This window comes from Diplotaxodon limnothrissa, linkage group LG6, assembly GCF_057381915.1.
Source record: "Diplotaxodon limnothrissa isolate DT_005_m linkage group LG6, D_limnothrissa_male_GT1.1, whole genome shotgun sequence".
Taxonomy (NCBI): domain Eukaryota; kingdom Metazoa; phylum Chordata; class Actinopteri; order Cichliformes; family Cichlidae; genus Diplotaxodon; species Diplotaxodon limnothrissa.
Window position 1 is genome coordinate 505,096 of NC_140601.1, and position 18,228 is coordinate 523,323.

General features: G+C 42.5%; 1 protein-coding gene across 1 annotated transcript in view; it reads left to right on the forward strand.

Annotated features, from left to right (window-relative positions):
* Positions 1-12,523: 12,523 nt before the first annotated feature.
* The window catches only part of tmem132a (transmembrane protein 132A), a 20,478-nt gene continuing 14,773 nt past the window's right edge, over positions 12,524-18,228 (forward strand). Inside the window, exons 1-5 of the mRNA XM_085355424.1 lie at positions 12,524-12,653; positions 15,401-15,627; positions 15,712-15,927; positions 16,035-16,222; positions 17,446-17,568. Of these exons, the coding sequence (XP_085211550.1) occupies positions 12,524-12,653; positions 15,401-15,627; positions 15,712-15,927; positions 16,035-16,222; positions 17,446-17,568 (884 nt within the window). The remainder of the gene's footprint in view (positions 12,654-15,400; positions 15,628-15,711; positions 15,928-16,034; positions 16,223-17,445; positions 17,569-18,228) is intronic.

Here is an 18,228-nt window from a genome sequence, read left to right on the forward strand (position 1 = left end):
ATATAGCACACTTACTTGTCTTAATTTCATTTTATGCTTTATGTATACAGTTACCTTTGGCCTGCTCTTGTGTCACAGCTTATCGTCTATTGAAAAATAGCTCAGAATTACAGTTACAGATATGGAGCTTAATTATGTTTTTTTTTCTTTTGTATTTACAGTTTTTGCCCGTTGCCTGAACACATTTTGCAAAACTTTGCTCATTGTGCCAAAACCCTAAACACAAGTAAACATGACACAACACTGGGAAATATACCATTCACATCTGCACCAAATTGAAACTCTACTCTCAAAACCTAAACTCTGCTATCAAAACCTAACATTCCTTTGTCAAAATGTAACTCTGTTGACAAAATGACACATACTTGCATCATATGCAAACACTTACAGAGCAGGGGGAACACACTAGTCTACTTTATATAAAGCACTGCAGTCTTTGATTTCCATTGTTCATTCAGAAGGCACATTTTCAGGAGACACATTTGCAAACAACCAAAAAAGCAAATAGACCTACTCAATATTGTACATTGCAGTACCATGAATTCAGATAAAGCAAAAAAAACCAAAACAAAAAAAACCCCATAATACAGTAATAGAAAAAACACTATACTGTAAACAAAAAATCATGACAATTGTGCATACGTGGGCTCATGGATCCCGCCGTCTGTTGGGGTCTGGCCACAGGACCTCATCAACATCGCAAGCAATGTCTTCTCCCGCTGGGCACCGGGGAAAATATCCTCTTCCATGTCAAAACCATCCATGGATTGCTGTCACCTGAATGTCGCCGCAGGCCTGTTCCATTGCCTGCAGAAGAGGCATGCAGGCATGTAGTTGGCGGTCATATACACGCCATCTCCAAGCCGAAAAAAATTCCTCTATAGGGTTTAAAAATGGTGAGTAAGGGGGCAAGCATACCACTTCAAGTTGACTTTGGTTGGAGAACCAGGCCTGGACCAGAGCAGCCCGATGGAAACTGACATGATCCCATATCACCACAAACCTGGGCTGATCTGGTCTGTTCTGTACAACTATATCATGGAGAGCATCTAGAAATGTGAGTATGTGTTGGCTATTGTATGGACCTAGTATTGCATGATGGTGCAGAAGCCCTCGAAGGCATATGGCGGCACATAATGTGATGTTTCCCCCGCGCTGCCCTGGGACGTGCACAATTGCCCTTTGGCCAATTACATTACGACCCCGTCATCTTGTTTTGCTCAGGTCGAATCCAGCTTCATCAATGAAAATGTATTCATGAGGCTGTGCAGCTCCATCCATGGCCAAGATCCTCTGAAAAAAAGGGGAACATATCACTGTACTACAGTGCTACACATGCAGCACCCTCACCCCATCACACAGGTACCTGTGTAGCTCTCAGAATAGATCCATGTGGTACTGATATGGTACATATTCAGCTGCTACTGGACTTCACCAATACTCTATTGTAAATGTAAGGGACAGTTACACGTACCCGTACATATTCAGCTCAGAGTCCTTTGACCCTGTCACTGTTCCTCTCGAATGGGACTCTGTAGAGCTGCTTCATGGTGATGCTGAGTTTTCCCAAGATGCGTCTGATGGTGGTGATGCTCACATGGTCTATGTTGCTGAACACTCGCCTGTCTGCAAGTATTTTCCGTCGTAGCTGGTGGAGACGGATGGCATTGTCTGCCCTCACTAGGTCCACAACAGCAAGTTCCTGCCGTTGTGTGAACAGGCGTTGGCGTCCTCCCCCAGAAGGTCTTCGAGTCATTCTAGAGAAATACAACCACATATTGTCATCGGTTTGCTTATTTTTCTTACAGTACTTTACTGTATATACTGTATCATCCACTGTACAACACTGTACTTCAATATAAGTAATCATGGTATGTTTCACAGAAACTACCACTTTGGCTGCAAAAGGAGCATTAGCACCCTGCAGTACGCTGTACACTTGATATGGTGATGTGATATACTGTAGAACAGTGCTATGAAAACCATCTGAGTAGAGTAGAAGGCAGTGAGATGAAGACAGACCTGTTTTCTAGTCGGAATTTTCTTATTACAGATGCCACTGTGAAGCGGCTTAGATGTGGGTGGACTCTCTGCCCAGCTTCCCTCATAGTCAGGCCGTGGTTGATGACATGGTCCACCAAAGTTGCTCTTATATCATCAGAAATATGGGTCCGTGCATGGCCTCTTTGACCTCCTCCTCCTCTTCCTCTTGCTCTCCCTCCATCCATGCTTGCAAAGTTCTTGAATTGGCTAAACTGAGGGCTTTTTGTGGTTGGCTAATTGGTGTTCAGTTTTGCAAGTAAGTGCCTTCAGGTGTATATTTGAGTGGTTGCAATTACCCGATGTGTTTTGTATTTTGGATACATGTGTTTTCCAAATGGCACCCTGAAATTTCATTTTTGAACGAAGTGTCTTATGTATGAAATAGAGTGTAGTATGCAGGACCATGTGTGTTGCATAAAGGAGTAAGTGTGTTGCATAATTGCAACCAGAGTGCAAAGCAGCACTTTTGTTTAAGGTATGGGTACATGTGTTTGGGGTATGGTAACAAAAGCTTCAAGTTGTGTTACTTTAGTCTAAGCATGGGTTTATAGTGTTCAAGCAACGGGCAAAAACTGTAAAAGGCCTAAATGAAATTTAGGTAACATTTTTTATTTATTGTGTTTACAAGTCTTTGCTTTTCAAAACAAGCTAGTCAGTGGCAGAGAATTTACTGCCAAAGCAAAATTATAAGAACAAACTAAATCCAATAACTTGATTTCCCATCCTGCTTCTTTGAACCTCACATCCACAGACTGAAACCTGCAGGTGCAGGAGTCACTGTTCAGGGATTTAAGTTAAAAAAAAATCTTTTTAATAATGCCAATGAAAACTTCTAAGAACTATTTTATCACCATATTATTACAGTTTTTTACAGACGCTAGGACACATGTCTCAATACTTAGGTCACTTTTGCAAAACTCTTCACACAATCCTCCTAACTGACCGTCAGCTTGGCAAAGCAGTTCATTTCACATTCAAAATGCACTACAACTACCAAAACACTTCATTCAGGTCTCAAATAAACTCATTCTTCCAGAACACTAGCAAAGGTTGACAGCCGACAAACACACTTTGTCACCCACAAAACAATGACCTAAAAAACAGTAACAACATGTAGCATTACACAGTGTTTTCTTGTGTAAAACAAGGACACATCTCTGTTTATAATTTCAATATATGTTACTGGAATGAATCAGACATCATGCAGAATTCGTTAATATTTGTTTATGTATTTTTTTATTTTTCTGCACTAAGTAATCCCAAAATACAAGAATTTGTATACACACCATCCACTGATACACATACAATAGTAATGCTAATCTACTCGGTCTTCTCCATTTGGCCACAGGTTCTCATCCACATCACATCTTACAGTTTTTTTCAATCGCTAACAAGCGCCTACCCATACTTCAGATACTTTTTCTAAACTCTTAACACAGACTCACACCTACAAAACACAATTGGCCAAATGGATAATTTTCTTCTCAAAAATACATTTTGTTAAATATATATTAACTCTTCATTACAAAATAGAACACATCTTTCTCTGCACACACTAACTGTACAAAAACACTATAAATCTGACTCAAAATGAAATTAGTCTGTCAAAGAATAACACTTGTTTTCACTTCACAAGGTACATGCAGTCAATCAAAGTACACCTTGTTTCAAAATACTGGCTATTATTGACATTACAAAAACTGCATAGACTTTTATGTTTCAGTTTTACAGGTATTTGCATGCGAAACATGCAATCCACCATTTTGACACCAGAAATGTCTTGGTTGGTAACTGTATGTCCACATGTACAGTAATGTTCACATTCAAAAGCATTCCAGTAAAAAGCAAACAAGTTTATGTTTCTTTACTGTTTACTACAGGAGGTACAGTAGAAACACGGTATGATAGGACAGAGAAAGTTTTACAGTATTGCTTACAGTGAACAAAATATCCATGAAACACACAAGAGCATTCTGAACAAAAAAACAACAGCAAAAAGCCAAGATAAAAAGGGGGGGAGGGGGGCTAAAAAAAGGCAAAAAAGTTGCATCTAATCTCTGCGATCTTCAGGGTTAGGCCACATGTTTTCATCAACATCACATCTGATGTTATCCAAGTCGATGCACCTGGGATAGAACCGCCTGGTATGTCGGATCCACCCTTGGCAATCGTCAACTGTGATGTCCCTGGAGCCAGCATCCATGGCTTCGAGGAGGGACATCTGGTCATGTGGCTGTTGGTCATAAACCTTCCACCTCCATGCAGAAAAGAACTCCTCTATGGGGTTGAGGAAAGGTGAATAGGGTGGAAGGAAGAGACTTACCAGTCTTGGGTGGACTTCAAACCATGTTGTTATTGCTTGCGAGTGATGGAAAGCCACATTGTCCCAGGTAATTACAAAGGTCCTCATGTTTTCACCCTCCTGACCCTGCTCTGGAACCAGGCGCTGGTGGAGATCATTGAGAAAGGCAAGCAAGCGCTCTGTATTATAGGGTCCAACCTGACATCTGTGAAGGAGTAATCCTGCATTTGCAATTGCTGCACACATGGTAATGTTTGCCCCTCTCTGTCCTGGCACATCAACTGTGGCCCTTTTTCCAATTACATTTCGTCCACGTCGACGCCTTTTGGCCAGATTGAATCCTGCCTCATCGATGTATATGAATTCATGAGGGGCCTGGTTGGCCTCCAATTCCATAACTCTCTGAAACAAAGTTTATGTAAGTCATGTTATTACTGTATACCATACTGTACTGTAACCTAGTATTGTGTAGGTTACCTACTTGCAAAGTGCAAAGCTTATAGAACTGGACATTGGATTGAATATACACTATACCTGGACATATTGTCGTCGTAGCTCCTTGACCCTCTCACTGTTCCTCTCAAAGGGAACAGTGTAGAGCTGCTTCATCCGCACTCTGTGTTTGGACAATGTCCGCGTAATGGTTGTGAGGCTGATTCTATCGATATTGTCAAATATCTCATGGTCCGCCACAATTCTAGTTTGAATTTCACACAGTTTTATTGCATTATTTGCAGTAACCATTTCTACAATGGCAAGCTCCTGATCATTACTGAGGAGCTTTCCTCTTCCCCCAGAGGGTGGAAGACGTTGCATTCTTTAGAAAGACAGACAATTCAACATATGCATTACTGTATGACCATATTGACATGTCAAGTGAGAATAGAAACAATCCATGTAAAATGCAATACTTACCTGTTGGTTTGTTGAAAGATGCGTATAATGGAGGCAACCGTTGACCGCCTCAAATTGGGCTGCACTCTTTCACCAGCCTCTCTTAGTGAAAGACCATGGTTGATTACATGGTCAATGATAGTGGCACGAATTTCATCACTGACTACTGTTCTTGCAGCCCTTGGAATGCCACCACCACGCATTCTTACACCTCTACCTTGCCCTCTCCTTGGGCCTGCTCTTCTCCCTGGGCCCCTTGCTCTTACTCTTCCTCGACCAGACATTACAGTGTTTGTCTTTTTTTTGTTTCCAAAAACATCACTCCTCAAGGTCTTGCCTTATAAACCCCACTGAGTCTAAGCCAGAATGGAAGAAGCTGTGGTTGGCCCAATTTACCCAACATAAATAAGCTGTGTGTCAATTATTCAGTTGTTTGTTTATTATCAGCTGAGATATATTTTTGATATTGATATTGTTTTTGTACTGATATCATTGCAGAAGCAGAGGTTTTTATACTGTATCTAAGGTTTGGAATATTGTTTTTGCTATTGTGGGATGTTGTGTGTTAACATTCGTAGATACTACAAAAACAGTCCATAATTTTGTTGGGAGGTATAGCTTGTCTGTTAAGAAAATGTAAGCATTGTGGAAATGTGTTCACTGACTGCATATTGGGTGAACACGACATGAAATGTGTGAATGGTATGGCCACAACAGACCGATGCTGTGCTAATTGTGTTTAGAGTTTTGCAAATGTGACAACTGTTTGGACAAACGCTTGTTAGCGACTGAAAAAAACTGTATGTCATCTAGGGTAACACACCTAGGAAAGAATCTTCTGGCTGCCAGAATTGAAGGAGTTGAACAATTGAAGGAGTAACACCTGTGCAGATGTTCATCTACAATGAGAATCAGCTGTGGCTGGTTAAACTGCATTTTTAGATTTAAAATATGTTTCAATAAAATATTGCTGTTGGATTTTGCTGTCTTTTCAAGTTTTGCATTGTGTTATTGTTTTGGCCATAAGTTTAACAGTTTTGAAAACAGTATGTAAGCACATGCAAAATGTCCTGTCCGTACAAAGATTTTTGGCAGTTGTTGTGTCTGAGTGAGAAGATAATTCATGAAATTTGAGAGATGTAGTCATTGAATGCATTTTGTGCCAAAACAATGATAACTGGTCCTCAGTTTAGCCCACATAGACTTCTGTTGTGCTCACTGTGTGAGGAGTTTTGCAAAAGTGACCTAAGTATTGAGAAATGTGTCCTAGCGTCTGTAAAAAACTGTAAATCCACCATAACCCATACCATTAAACCATAAGCAGCTACTGTAATGAGTGTCACATTTACTACTACTACTACCCAACAATCCACCATACTGTAGATGCACAGAATCACCAAGATGTCTGAGAAAACAAAAAGTGACAGATGCACAAAAAGGGGTGAGGGGAGGAGAGTAGGAAGATAAACCTATAAGAAACAATGAGCTCATAAAGAACTGCATGGGGGGAGGAGCGTGGAGGAGATTACTTACTATATTAAATGAGAAAATCTGTATTGGATGAATCTGGTGCAGAGAGGGAGGGACGCATGAGAGCGAGTAAGAGGGGCTTAAAGCAGCAGCATACCACTAAAGATAACCAAGAAAGACAAAAAGGAGAGTATTATTTTTCATATTAATGATTTTTCTTGCTTTAAATCATTTTTGTTCTTTTACTGGAATCAGTGACGTCAACAAGTTTTAAAATGCCTCAAAAAACAGTTGGAATCTGGAGCTGAAATGGACAAATGCAGGTGAGTGTTTTATATCTGTGTGTGTGTGTGTGTGTGTGTGTGTGTGTGTGTGTGTGTGTGTGTGTGTGTGTGTGTGTGTGAATACAGTTTTTCTCAAATGTTAAAACACAAAAGCCAATCCTGTAACCCAAATGACCAGTAGTCTAAACACATTTACTAAATGTAGCCACCATATTCCAGTACCATAAACACATGTCACATGAAGACACAAGTCACAAAACACAACCCTCTGTACTCATAAATCTAAACACATTTTTCCTTGCTAAAACACATGTTGCAAAACAACTCTGCTCATATCCTCAAATGAAAGCCCATGTGATGCAAAATGCTTGCCACAGTCACCAATCTTTGAACACAGGGAACACACCTGGCGTCATTCACTACACACAATGACTCAAAATTGAAGACACTTGTTGCTAATGCTGTACCCACATGTAAAAGCAAGTTCAGAGTGCACAGTATGCTGAAGGTTCCAAACAAACACAATGGATGAAGGCAGAGTCAGGGGAAGAGGAATTTGATGCAGAGGAGGGAGAAGAGCTGGCCCTGGAAGAAGAGGAGCAGGCCAATGAGGAAGAGGAGTTCAAATGAGAGGAGGAAGAGGAGCAACCAACGAGGAAGAGGAGAAGGCCAACATGGGAGAGGAGAAGGTCCAGGAGGGAGAGCAAGACAACCTCGCACCATCATTACGGACGAGATGCGAGCAACAGCTCAGCAACATGATGCCGCACAGTGATTGTGGTGTGTGTGTGGTGTGAATAACGTAAATACACTTCACACCCTGTTCATGTTTTCAAGATTACTGTTGTGTGCATTAGATTCTGTTTTTGCATTGAGTTGTGTTACAGTAGTGTACGTACATGCAGGATTTTCTATAGATTTATACTACTCATATGAAACTCACAAATCTAAATGCCTAATCCTCTGCAGAGATCTACGACGATCCGTTACTGTATAGTTTCTAAAATATGCATTGGCAGTTATGAAACAAAGAACCTTCTCACAAATTGAGCATTGTGTTTTCAATTGTTTTGCTGTAGTGTGTAATGCTGTGTATAGTGTTTACAGTTTTGACAGCTTCGAGCTGCTCTCTTGGTGTGGGAGTTTGAGTTTTGCAGTGGGAAGGTGTGGTTGTGTTTATGTAGCTTTAGAGAAGGGTGTTGTGTTTGGACATTGGGGGACCTGGTGGTAACGTTTGTGACATGTGTTTTAGCATTTGAGAAAAACTGTAATGAATCATCAAATTTCTGCTTGTAGAGTAGGTTCAGTTCAGGTTTGTCTCACAGAGTAACCAGTTGTGTGTTTGCTCTGGATGACTTTAGCGTGTTTCATCTGTGTGAGCCATGTCCAGACATTGATCCTGACACTGACCAATGAGAACATTTCCTAACACACACAGATATATTTAGCTGTACCTTCTGTTGTTTGGGCTGTGATCCTGTGCTGGCACATGCCAGCTGAGCTATGACGGCGCGTAGGCTTTTCTCTTTTCTCTGTTTTGGCCATTTTGTAGCTCGTTAAAAATAAGTTCGAGTTGCCAGAAGTGCAAATCCGATTGTGGCTCAAGAGTTGGGAGTTCGCCTTGTAATCGGAAGGTTGCCGGTTCGAGCCCCGGCTTGGACAGTCTCGGTCGTTGTGTCCTTGGGCAAGACACTTCACCCGTTGCCTGCTGGTGGTGGTCAGAGGGCCCGGTGGCGCCAGTGTCCGGCAGCCTCGCCTCTGTCAGTGCGCCCCAGGGTGGCTGTGACTAAAATGTAGCTGCCATCACCAGTGTGTGAATGTGTGGGTGGATGACTGGATATGTAAAGCGCTTTGGGGTCCTTAGGGACTAGTAAAGCGCTATATAAATACAGGCCATTTACCATTTACCATCCTGTCGCCATGAAACATAAGGTTTGTTGTTTACAGCTGTTTGTGTGATCTTAAAAAATACCTGTAGCCTTACAGGTCACTCACAGGTTTCAAATGCTCTTCAGGGTGCAGTTTCCCCTCCAGGGGCAAGGGTACCTAGACCCGGTTTGTAGAGTACACTCGGGGAGTGTGATCGTGTGTACAGTGTCTCTTCATGTCTGTCTCCACGTTGGTTGAGTGTGGAGTAAGTGCATATGAGAGCATGAGGGTGGGAATGGATGTTTGTGTCTGTGTGTGCCTGTATTTCTGTGTCTATATGTCAGGTTGGGTGTCAGGCGCCACCTCTCCGGGGACACCTCAGGCCCTCCAAGGTTTGGAGGCCTATCTCCACCTACCACCACTTCCCCTGCCAGTGGCGGACTCCCTCAGGTGTCGGTGCGTTGGTGGTTCTTTGTGTCCGGGGATGGGCGTCCAGGTACACACCGGCTCACTCCTTGGCGGCCGCTTATCGGGGCCTGGAGCCTGGGGCTCGCTCGGGCCACTTCGGAGGTGGGGTGCCCCCGGCCTCTCGGCCTGGGGCTCGGTCACTCAGGCACGGCTGGCTGCCGGCGGAGCTCACGGGCGCGTCACTGCAACTCCCCCTGGCTTCTGCTCCGCGGCTGCTGAGTGAGCCCTCATCTGGGACTCTCCTCAGCTCTTTCTGGGACAGTGGCGCGGCTGCCCCTCTGTTGGTCTTCCTTGGTCTCTTGTGTTCTGGGGGCCTCTGGATGTCTGGAGTTTTGATCTCCTCCATACCTGCTTCATGCTCTGGAGGACGGGGCTGTGGCCCCCCCACACCCTCTAGCAGATCATTACATGAAGGAACCTTTTAAAAACAAGCGCGTCCATGCTCACAGGTGTACACACGGGTGATCACACCCACAAACTACACCCTTTTTGGCTCCTACCTCAAAGCACACTGTGTTCTGTTGATCTTATGTGCTGCACAATAATGTTTAACATTTAGTATTTACTGTCATATTCCCATATATCATTGTGATGTTGTTTATTCTATTACTCTTGTTCTCTTCTGCTTGTTTTCTTTTTTCTTTCTCAGCAGGTGATCCAGGTGATCGATATATGCATTTTTTTTTCTTTTTTTTTTTTTTGCCCATTCTGTTGGTTTTTGTCTTTTGCCCTTCTCCCCCGTCCCTCTTCTCAGCTGTTTCTCTTTCCCTCTTTCTTTCTCCCCTTCTTTCCTCCAGTCAAGTCTGTCCCGTATTCAGTAAGTGAAAATAAAATAAACAATAAAAGGTGAATCAAATGGACCATTACGGCAAGGCTGGGATGGTCAATTTGGTAAAGTAAATCCGTTGGGCATCTTTCTTTGCCTTTAGACAACAATTCTGATGCAAAAGAGCCAAACGGGACAGGCAAAAAAAAAAAAAAAAAAAAAAAATGCTCTTCAGACTAAGAGGACGGATGATGTCTATCATATCCATCACAGCGGTCATTACATTAAATATTCATAATTGTAGATAATGTATATAAAGCTTATGCATAAAAAGGAAGATCTGTGATCACTCCTTGGCCTTTACATTATGAAGCAACTGTGTTCGTGATCTGGTGCTTCTAAATCAAATATAACTGAACTGTCTGCTTTCCTGAGTGTTTAGTTGCTAGTCTATTCTCACCCCAACTGGTCGCAGCAGATGGCCCCGTCCCTCACTGAGCCTGGTTCTGCCGGAGGTTTCTTCCTGTCTTTGCTCACAGGGACTCATATGATTGTTTGGTTTTCTCCAGATGTATTATTGTAGGGTCTACCTTACAATATAAAGCGCTTTGAGGTGACTGTTGTTGTGATTTGAAGCTGTGAAAATAAAATTTAATTGAATTTAAAGTTTATATTACTTCCACTTTCCCACACTGTCAAACTCAATGCTGACGTTCTTTCTCTAGCGCTGTCATTTTCTTTTACACCTTCATTGAGCCAATCAGCATGCAGCCTTCCTCCTCCCCATCTCCCCTTAACCTGTTCACCCAGAGCACCATCCAACCACCATCATCATCTAGACTCCAGAGGGGTCCTGTCCTAATTTCTGTTAATGCTGCAATTCTGTTCTGCTATTATGGATCAGCACATCAAATCTTTCATTCAGCGTGTATTAAGGTTTATTCTTTAAGGGTAAGGATGTCACATGTGAAACGGTATTCACGAACACAATCACCGTACATATGCAGGACCAGAGGGGTCATGTGCATCAAAATAAAGAATTTTGTGCTTCATTAATGAGTTGTGCAGTCAAATATGCAATAATTTAACTAATTTACAAATTCATTTTAAAATTATTTTATTTAGAAATTACTAAAGATATTTATTATTTTATCATTTAATGTAAAATATAAACATTTATTATAGATCAGAATTTCAAAATGAATTGTTAGTCTGTTAATAAATGAATAATACAAAAGGATTTTACCATTTGCCATATGCAGCAGCAAACTTCCTGATATCAGGATGTCAGGTTCTCATTTGCAAAATGGAGAAGCAGGTTTTCTACCACTGGGATGCCAGCTTCTCCGCAGAAGACATTCCTTTCAGCACTAAAGTGCCAGGTGCTCTGTGTCTATGTGTCTATCCCTCATTTGCAAATCCAGAAATGAACTTTTATAGCACTGGATTGGCAGCTTCTGCCATCAATCATTTGCACCCTATTGATCAGTTAACATGAACCCTGTAGCAGCCTCGCAGGCAGCTACAGGGTTAGATGCGCAAAACTGACTTCACTGTAAAAACAATAGAAAAGGATTGTTTTGTTTCATTTCAGACATACAAGTACAGTTTTTGTCAAAACTAAATATTTTTTATCCCAAAGCAGGAGGATATCCACCTTCACCTTCCTAACATGGGTGTACTGTAGTACTGTTACTATGACAGTTCATTAAGGCTTAATTATGCCTGCCTAATCAAGCAGGTAGGTTGAAGCCAAGTGTAAACACGGAGACAGAATACGTAGACCGAGCTGAGGAAATACACCTGAAGACAATTCGTCCTACAGTGTGAGCAGATAGATAAATCCTAGGATGAGTTTTGGGCTAGAAGGCTGTAACTGTAGCAGAGGTCAAACCTGAGTAGGATCCTGTCCAGTTTTTTCTCTCTCAGTGAGAGACGCAAAGGAAACAAGAGGCCTGGGAACTGTGGATGAGCCTCACCTGAAACAAAAGAACAGGGCCTACAGGCGTGGTTTATATTAATGGTCACCAAGAAGAAGTTAACCGGCCTTTGCCTTGAAGTTCCACGACAGTGAAAAACTTTACTTTCAGCACGAGATAGTAAAAGACTGAATAATTGTATGTACATATTTGATATGACATATGATATTTGCATAACTAATTTATCACAGTTATGCAGACAGAAAAAAAACTGTATAATCGTTCCACCCTGGAAAACGAACAGCTTGAGAAATCATTAAAAGGCCTATCAAAGCCATTATATTCATACCTGTGTGTATGCAATCCTGTGACTGTCAGTTGAGACAACATGGTGATAACATAACCTTCTTCATAAGGTTATGAAGTGGGCTTGATTGTACGAGTGGTTGAAGCCCGTCCACTCACCCTGTGGGGGAGGACGAGCCGATTATCTGCCAGCTGAGTATGGATGAGGTTTGAAAGTTTCGTATTGGCTTCACTGTGCTGCAGGAGACCTGCAGTGATGGAAGGTGTCAGCTGTGTCACTGTGTGGTGGGGACGAACAGGAGAGCTGCTGCTGCTTTGGATTTCCATCACAGGTGAGTCATTATTGTGTATTACTGTGTATCACAGCTGCTCACCTGTTGTTATTGTTGTCATACTTTCATTCTCTCAGATCATTATCTATGTTCACCTTATACCAAAGATGTCACCTATGAGTGTTTAAGACGCCTAAATTACTGTGAAAATATTTAATAGCTGCTATTATAGAAATAAACAGAAATCTTTGCACTTGTATGATTGTAGCTACATTTGTCAAGCAAAAGTCAACAAACTTCGGTCCTTGAATGAGGGGGGAGAGAATCACAACAGTCTTATTATCTAAGGGATTCAATTCAATTCAATTCAATTCAATTTTATTTATATAGCGCCAAATCACAACAAAAGTCGCCTCAAGGCGCTTCATAGATACAGAGAACAACCCAACAATCATATGACCCCCTATGAGCAAGCACTTTGGTGACAGTGGGAAGGAAAAACTCCCTTTTAACAGGAAGAAACCTCCAGCAGAACCAGGCTCAGGGAGGGGCGGGGAAAACTGAAGGCTCTGCCTCCCATTCTACTTTTAAATACTCTAGGAACAACAAGTAGGCCTGCAGAGCGAGAGCGAAGTGCTCTAATAGGGTGATATGGTACTACAAGGTCATTAAGAGAAGATGGGGCCTGATTATTTAAGACCTTGTATGTGAGGAGCTGGATTTTGAATTCTGGATTTAACAGGAAGCCAAAACAGGAGAAATCTGCTCTCTCTTTCTAGTCCCTGTCAGGACTCTTGCTGCAGCATTGTGGATTAGCTGAAGGCTTTTCAGGGAGTTTTTAGGACTTCCTGATAATAATGAATTACAGTCGTCCAGCCTGGAAGTAATAAATGCATGAACTAGTTTTTCAGCGTCACTCTGAGACAGGATATTTCTAATTTTAGAGATGTTGCGGGAGAGTTTTGTTATTCCCGTCAGCTTTTGCCTTGAGCATCCACCTGGCGCCAGGGGGCCTGCATGAGATGAAGATGGTAGTTGTTTTGTTGAGTGCGAACAAACTGCTTCCAATTTTACAGTTGGTCTAATGTCCATCACTGGTCACCAGGTCTCTCAATTCCTGTTCTTCTTCTTCAAGATGTTATCCATATAACAGAGCCCTGAGCTTCTCCAAGATCTTCTCCATATTGCATTCAAAAACAGTCTGAGTACTCACATCCCTGCCCATCGTCTATCATGTCGGCCAGCCTTGTGGGATTTTGAACAGCTGTAGCCGTTTCTTGTTCTTCGATAAGCCAGGTCCAAGCCGGCTCCAATCAGCCAGAACTCTGTTATCGTGATTCTGAATTGGTAGATGTCGTTCAATGTCCTCCATCGAGAGTGTCGCCAGACACACAATGCAACCGACCATCAAGTATCCGGCAGCAAACGTCTCCGCAGGACAATCGGGCTCTCCCAAGCCCAGGAGTTGTCAGTTTCATTAAGGGACCAGTTGATCAAATCCACAATTCTTCTTTACATTTTTAGAGAACACGTTTGGGAGACTGTCTTAGGGTTAGTGAGTAAGCAAGATTATACAAAGACATGAGAAGCCAAGCAGGAAAGATAAGGGAGAGGGAGAAAGTGCTTCCTCAAATGCTGTAAGACTGCTTCTTCCTTTTCTCACCCCAACCAGTTACAGCAGATGGCCCCGCCCCTCCCTGAGCCTGGTTCTGCTGGAGGTTTCTTCCTGTTAAAAGGGAGTTTTTCCTTCCCACTGTCACCAAAGTGCTTGCTCATAGGGGGTCATATGATTGTTGGGTTTTTCTCTGTATGTATTATTGTAGGGACTACCTTACTGTCACGAGCTGGCATGGACTCAAGCGCAGATAAGGAAGCTAAAAAAAAGGGGGCTCTTCACACACAAGGGAATCTTCACACAGTTCCAGAAACACAGCACACCAGCAACTTAGCACATCCAGGGCTCCAAGGGAAAGAGATTCCCATTCACAGGAAACAAGCGGTTAATCTAACAAAACAACAACGCGAAAAGACAACTAGAAACTAGCCCTCTGGAGCTTACTACCAAGGTTACTCAATAGTCCAGCGATGAGATGTTTCCAGCCACTGCCTTAAGTAGTGGACGCTGGTGAAGCGATGAGCCACAGGTGTGTGATTATTAGAGAGAGGGAAAGGAAAACAAGAAACATATGTAGCCAACCTGGGTCAGCCGGGCAGACACGGCGACCATGACACTTACAATATAAAGCACCTTGAGGTGACTGTTGTTGTGATTATGCACTATACAAATAAAAAGGAATTGAATTAAAAATGTGGATTCCATGGATGGTCTGTGAATGGCGTCAATATGGCAGCAATGTAATGGATGACGTTGGAGATAAAAGGAGAGAGACTGCTTTACTTTGATACATTTGAATTTATGTTCATTTTAGATTTGACAAGGCATGCGCTGACATTACCACACATGGACTGGCCATCATAGAGTCCAGAATTTAACCCCACTAAGAATCTGTGAGATGTAGACGACTTTACGCTCTGGACAGAGGCAAATGTAAAACAGCATAAGCTTCCTGAAACAATGTCACAGCGAATGCCTGCCATCAACAAAGGCCGTCCAACTAATCAAGCACTCTGATACCACAGTGCTGTTGGTGTGTTAGGGTTCTTTGGACAAAGTATGGGTTGATGCCTTGCCCAAATATAACAGAAAGGAAGGCAGTTAATGCGAATCTCAGCAAGTCTGACATTTATGACCTTGTGATAGTAACATGTCCTTTACACCTGCCTCTTCTCTTTTTTTACTGACTCAGTCCCTCCATCCCTCCTGCAGCCTCCTTTTCCTCTCTCCCTGCCAGTCCAGATGTCAGTCACCCCCCCTTCTTGGCAGTTTCTCCCTCTGTCCCAAGCAGAGCTGGGCCCTCTTTTCTCCAACTTTAGCCCTTTTGCCTTTTCTCAGAGTATGTTCATGCTGCCTCCGACAGGGTGGGCTACCAAGCCCGGCCTCAGGGCTTCATTTGGCCCTCACTCTGTGACACAGGTAAGCAGAGGAGAAAAGATGATAAGAGATGGAGATGTAACTGAAAACCCCCACAGATTCATCTGTATTTTTTTTCATCCACAGCTTTTATCAGAGTCCGTCCTCCCTGCCTCTCCCCCTCTATCTGCCTCCCTTCTCTCAGAGAGCGTGGAAATAGAGCGGGATAAGAGAGGTCAGGAGAGGTTCAGGGTGAGGGTACTGTTTCACAAGCGAGGCAACATCAGTTCTGATCTTCGGACCTGCATCACTCTACTGGCTTTCAAGGAGACAGAGGAGCACAAGGCCTCCTGTATCACACAGGTGAAGAACAGATTTTGTAATGTTTTCTTTGTCTAATGTCTGTCTTTCTTGGTCAGTCGTTTCACTCCGTTTTCTTTTTACGACTACACGACTGTCTTGTTTCCCAGCCGCCTCTAGGTTTGTGTGTGGTAACTCTGACACTGCCCAGTTCCTGGTACAGCAATCCACTTGTCAACCAGTCGCATCCATGGTACAGTAATACCCGCCATACACATCAATGGATGCAGAAGCGAAAATGGCAACGGAGCATACGCCGTCACGGCAACCACCAGCAAGCAACTGCGCAGTTTCTGAGGTGACGTGATTGCAGGACTAAAAAAGCACCAGCTGGAAATGAATTCATAGACTTACATTATTATTTATATGGTTTATAAAATCATAGCTGTACTGGTGACTTAAAGCACTTTAGACTGTAAACTACATGAAGTTAAACTTTAATTGGTGATAATGAAGGCAGACATGGCACTGAGATGGATATGTTCATGTGAACAAGGTTGCAGTTTCTGTATCACAGATCTGATCGAGTACTTTGTCAGTGCATTTTTTATACTATGGTGTACTGCTACATTTAGCTTTTTTTTTTATCATTGCCAACTTTTTCACCTCAGGAAAGCTTAAAAACATTGTAATGTTTACATTTTTGTTTCGGTATTTTTATGAGCAATTTGAATATCAGTTAAAAAACCAAACCGACCGGAAGAGACATGCACCTACTGTTATACCGCACTGGTTACATTAGTCTGATGTAGTCTAACGGCCATTAAACTAAACCATGACACATTTAATTGCAAAAAGTATTTTCTCCATATTTTTAATAATTTGTTATAATTGGAGGAGGAAGTGATGATTTTGGCTGCCTGTCTAAGGACCTGTTGGCTGAAAACCTGTCAGAGTTCTGACAGGCAGGCCGATGATTTTAGAGCACACTGATGCAGTGTGCTGCAGTCTGTTCCTGTATGAAGGCTGAGGGAGTGGAACCAGCAGGTGATCGAGAAGGTCATGATGGTTTCCAGGAAGGCATAGTAGAAAGTCATCATGATGGGTGTGCTGACTCCAAAGCAGTTGAGTTATAAGGAGGTGTAGCCGTTGGTGGCACCTCCTGAGAATCTCCTCGGTGTTGGCAGAGAATTTCAGGAGGTTGTCAAAGATGGTTCCTAGGTATTTGCACTCCTCAACTACCTCCACTGGCTTCCCGTGGATGGTGGTGGTGACCGAAGCAGCCAGATCCCTCTGCTAGTCCACATGCTCCAGGTGTTCTTGGACAGCACAGTGTGATATTTAGACAGCACATAGAATAAGACTGCAGAAGGTCACCACCATGTCTTTGGTTTTGCTCACGTTCAGTTCAGTTATGCTAATGATTAAATCCCTCTAGTAAAGAGTAAACCTCACAGAGAGACGTTTGGCGTAAGAACATGAACATTTTGTGGAATAAGTGCATTCCACAAAATGTGAGCTCTTGCTTGAAGTAGTTTTCTATAAATGCCCAGTCCCAAAGTGTACTCGTGTCTCTTTCAGATACCATCCAAATATAGATGGGGACATGGATGGTCCACGGGCCCGCAGAAACCAACGGGGTCCCATGAAAAACCAAATACAGCTGTACTACTCAGTGGCGGACCTACAGATGACATCAGCAGGGTATGTTATAGTAGAATACTATGTTATTTCTTATGTGCTTTTTTACTACAAACTCAAATATGTATGCAGTCTTATTCTATGTGCTGTCTAAATATCACACTGTGCTGTCCAAGAACACCTGGAGCATGTGGAATGGAGGAGTCGGGGATCTAAACGCACAGCTTCTGATTGGTAGATGACCTTCGACTCAGTCTGCGTCACAGCAACTTGGACACATGATGAACTCATGATGAAGATTTTTAAAAAAGATTTTAATAAATAATAAAGAGACTCCATTTATATAGTCTTATCACTTTTTCAGCCACTGATAAACACATTGATGGTTTGCTTCAGTGGATGCGTTGACTGTTACAGAGATGAAGTTACGTGGGGGTGGCTGTAGCTCAGGACCTAGAGCAGATGTTGATGTTTTGATCCCATCTCTGCTCTACATGCCAAAGAGTCCACAGGCAGATAGTGAACCCCAAGCTACTATCCAATGCATTCACCTGCATTTCAGTGTTAGAAGCACTTTGGTGAAGAAAAAACTGCAACAAGTGAATGAGGCATATTTAGAAAGTGTTCAATTAGAGCTGAAAAATTGCTATATAAGAAAATAGCCCTGCAGTAAAAAAGATATGTTTAAACATGATACATTTTATAAACCAAATAATTTCTGAG